The 2,098-nt window shown below is 49.1% G+C and overlaps 1 protein-coding gene across 1 annotated transcript in view; it reads left to right on the plus strand.

Annotated features, from left to right (window-relative positions):
• The window catches only part of Rnf130 (ring finger protein 130), a 109,359-nt gene extending 108,958 nt beyond the window's left edge, over positions 1-401 (plus strand). Inside the window, exon 8 of the mRNA XM_050158560.1 lies at positions 280-401. Coding sequence (XP_050014517.1) covers positions 280-389 — 110 coding nt within the window. The 3' untranslated portion in view covers positions 390-401. The remainder of the gene's footprint in view (positions 1-279) is intronic.
• Positions 402-2,098: the final 1,697 nt, after the last annotated feature.

Raw genomic sequence — 2,098 nt, forward strand, 5'->3', positions numbered from 1 at the left:
GAGAGAGAGAGAGAGAGAGAGAGAGAGAGAGAGAGAGAGAGAGAGAGAGAGAGAGAGAGGAAACAAAAACAAGCCAGCCATGCTTACAAGCCTACAAGCTCAGTGTGCAAGGCTAGTCTAGCGTGTGAGAGGCAATAATGTCTACATTGTTTCCATCTGGTGTAAGAGGCCACAATGAAGGAGACCCTTGAGGAAATGGAGTGTTTCAGAGCTGATGAGCATCCTGCAGGCCTCCGCCTAAAGGCCACACTAAGTCTGTCTTTCTTGTTCCTTCTCCAGGTGGGCACTTCTTTCACCGGAACTCCCTGTCGCCTCGTAGCCTGGTGTACGAGAGTGAATTCTCCACAATCGAACCATCCTTGGACATGTATGATGAGAACAAAACCTGATTTGTTTTTTTTTTTAAAAATATGGGCTGCTGGGGGTGTCTCCTTTTGAGATTTGATTTATGGTCACCTTTCTTATTTTGTATTTTTCTGTCATCATCCGTTTTGGAAGAATGGCAGTACCTCTGGGTGCAAGTTGGGGTTCAGAGTTAAATTGCAGAGTTCCCCCCAAGGTGAGGTTTGAGGACAACGTTATTGCCCAGGTGAGCCTCATGGTACTGAATACCCACCTAGAGCCGACCACTGAGCATGGGCAGCCCGTGAGCCTTGCCGTTTCCAGAGAAGAGATGGGGCCGGGGGCTAATGGTGTGTTTGTTACAAATGTGTCTTCTGTGTCAGGGTGCCACTGGGGTTTTGTAAAATACATTTTGTGATTCTCACATGCACACGAAAGCCTGCAGATAAAATGTCCCACCAATGCAGAACCTGAGTCATGGCTCCTTGACCCGCTTCACTTTGTCCTCTGTCCCGAGGAGATTCAGCTTCCATTCCCCCTCTGTTGTCCTGCAGCACTTGGAGGACACAGGCCACGGGGTCAGAGTCTGCTCTCACGGGAACAGACAGTCATCTGCTTTGTCGTTGTCCAGCATCTGTGATGAGCATGGCGTACGATGACACTAGACACGGAGGGCTTCTGTCCCCACTGCCTGTGGCGCACGATGACCACATGGGACAAGAGCAACAGCCATCAACACCAGAATAGTTTTGAATGTTTTATTGGGAAGTCCAAACCAACATTCTGTTAAATACCAAATGGGGGCCCCCTCTTCCATCTCGATTGTCTAATCCAGTGGTACCCCGCCAGCCTCAGCACCAACGTGAGGAAACACTGGAGTGCTGGCAGCCAGACTTTCAGAAGAGGACGCTGTGGCCAGCATGGTTGACACTGGGGACATGTGTGCTTGTCCCACACATCCAGAATGACATCGAGTTAACATGAGAGACGCATGGCTACAGTGTGGGACCAGGATGAGCAAGTGGCCTCCTTGCTGCAGGAGCTCACACCACAGCCAGCCGCTTCTCACCAGAGTGTGAAGATGTTCAGATCCTGGTTAGGGGACTGCAGCTCCACCACCCAGACCTGTGTGTGACACACGGGCAGATGGGAGGCTCCCACCCTGTCACCTTTATCGGCTCTGTGGGTCATAAGTTTGAGGCACATGTGCACCATCTTCACACATGCAGCTTCTTCTCTCTCACACGTCCCTAAGATCCCTCAGATGCCCCTGTGCCTGAAGCAGAGCCTCAGAGAACCTGAGTGTGGACAGCCTGTGAGAACACGGTGGCAGGGTGAGCCCACGTGCTTAGCTTGAGCAGTTTGAACTGGAACAGGGCCGACCTCTAAGGTCCCAACTGCTTTCATCTTTTCTGCTTCCCAAGGGCTTTCGTCTTTCTTTTTTATAGTCTTTGTACTATAAAAATATTTTTGATAAAGTTTCAATAGATTATCATTCTGAAAGACAGGTTCTCAGCGAGAGCATTCTCAGCAGGAGAGTAGACTGCTAAGGTCCAGAGGCTCAGGCACAAGTGTTTTGTGTGGCAGACTGGGCGGATGCTGTCTTTGCCATGTTGTTCATAGCCTGGCCTTGATTTCTCCATAACCAAAACTCAGATCTCAATGAACCATGAATCCTTTTTCTTCAGGTCTCAACAGTCTTATAAAGACACATACATTAAATTCTACTCTAGACAGTTTCTTTAAAAAAAAAAAA

Source organism: Alexandromys fortis, unplaced genomic scaffold (genome assembly GCF_014885135.2).
Source record: "Alexandromys fortis isolate MF-2015 unplaced genomic scaffold, M_Fortis_MF-2015_v1.1 scaffold_99, whole genome shotgun sequence".
NCBI classification, from domain to species: domain Eukaryota; kingdom Metazoa; phylum Chordata; class Mammalia; order Rodentia; family Cricetidae; genus Alexandromys; species Alexandromys fortis.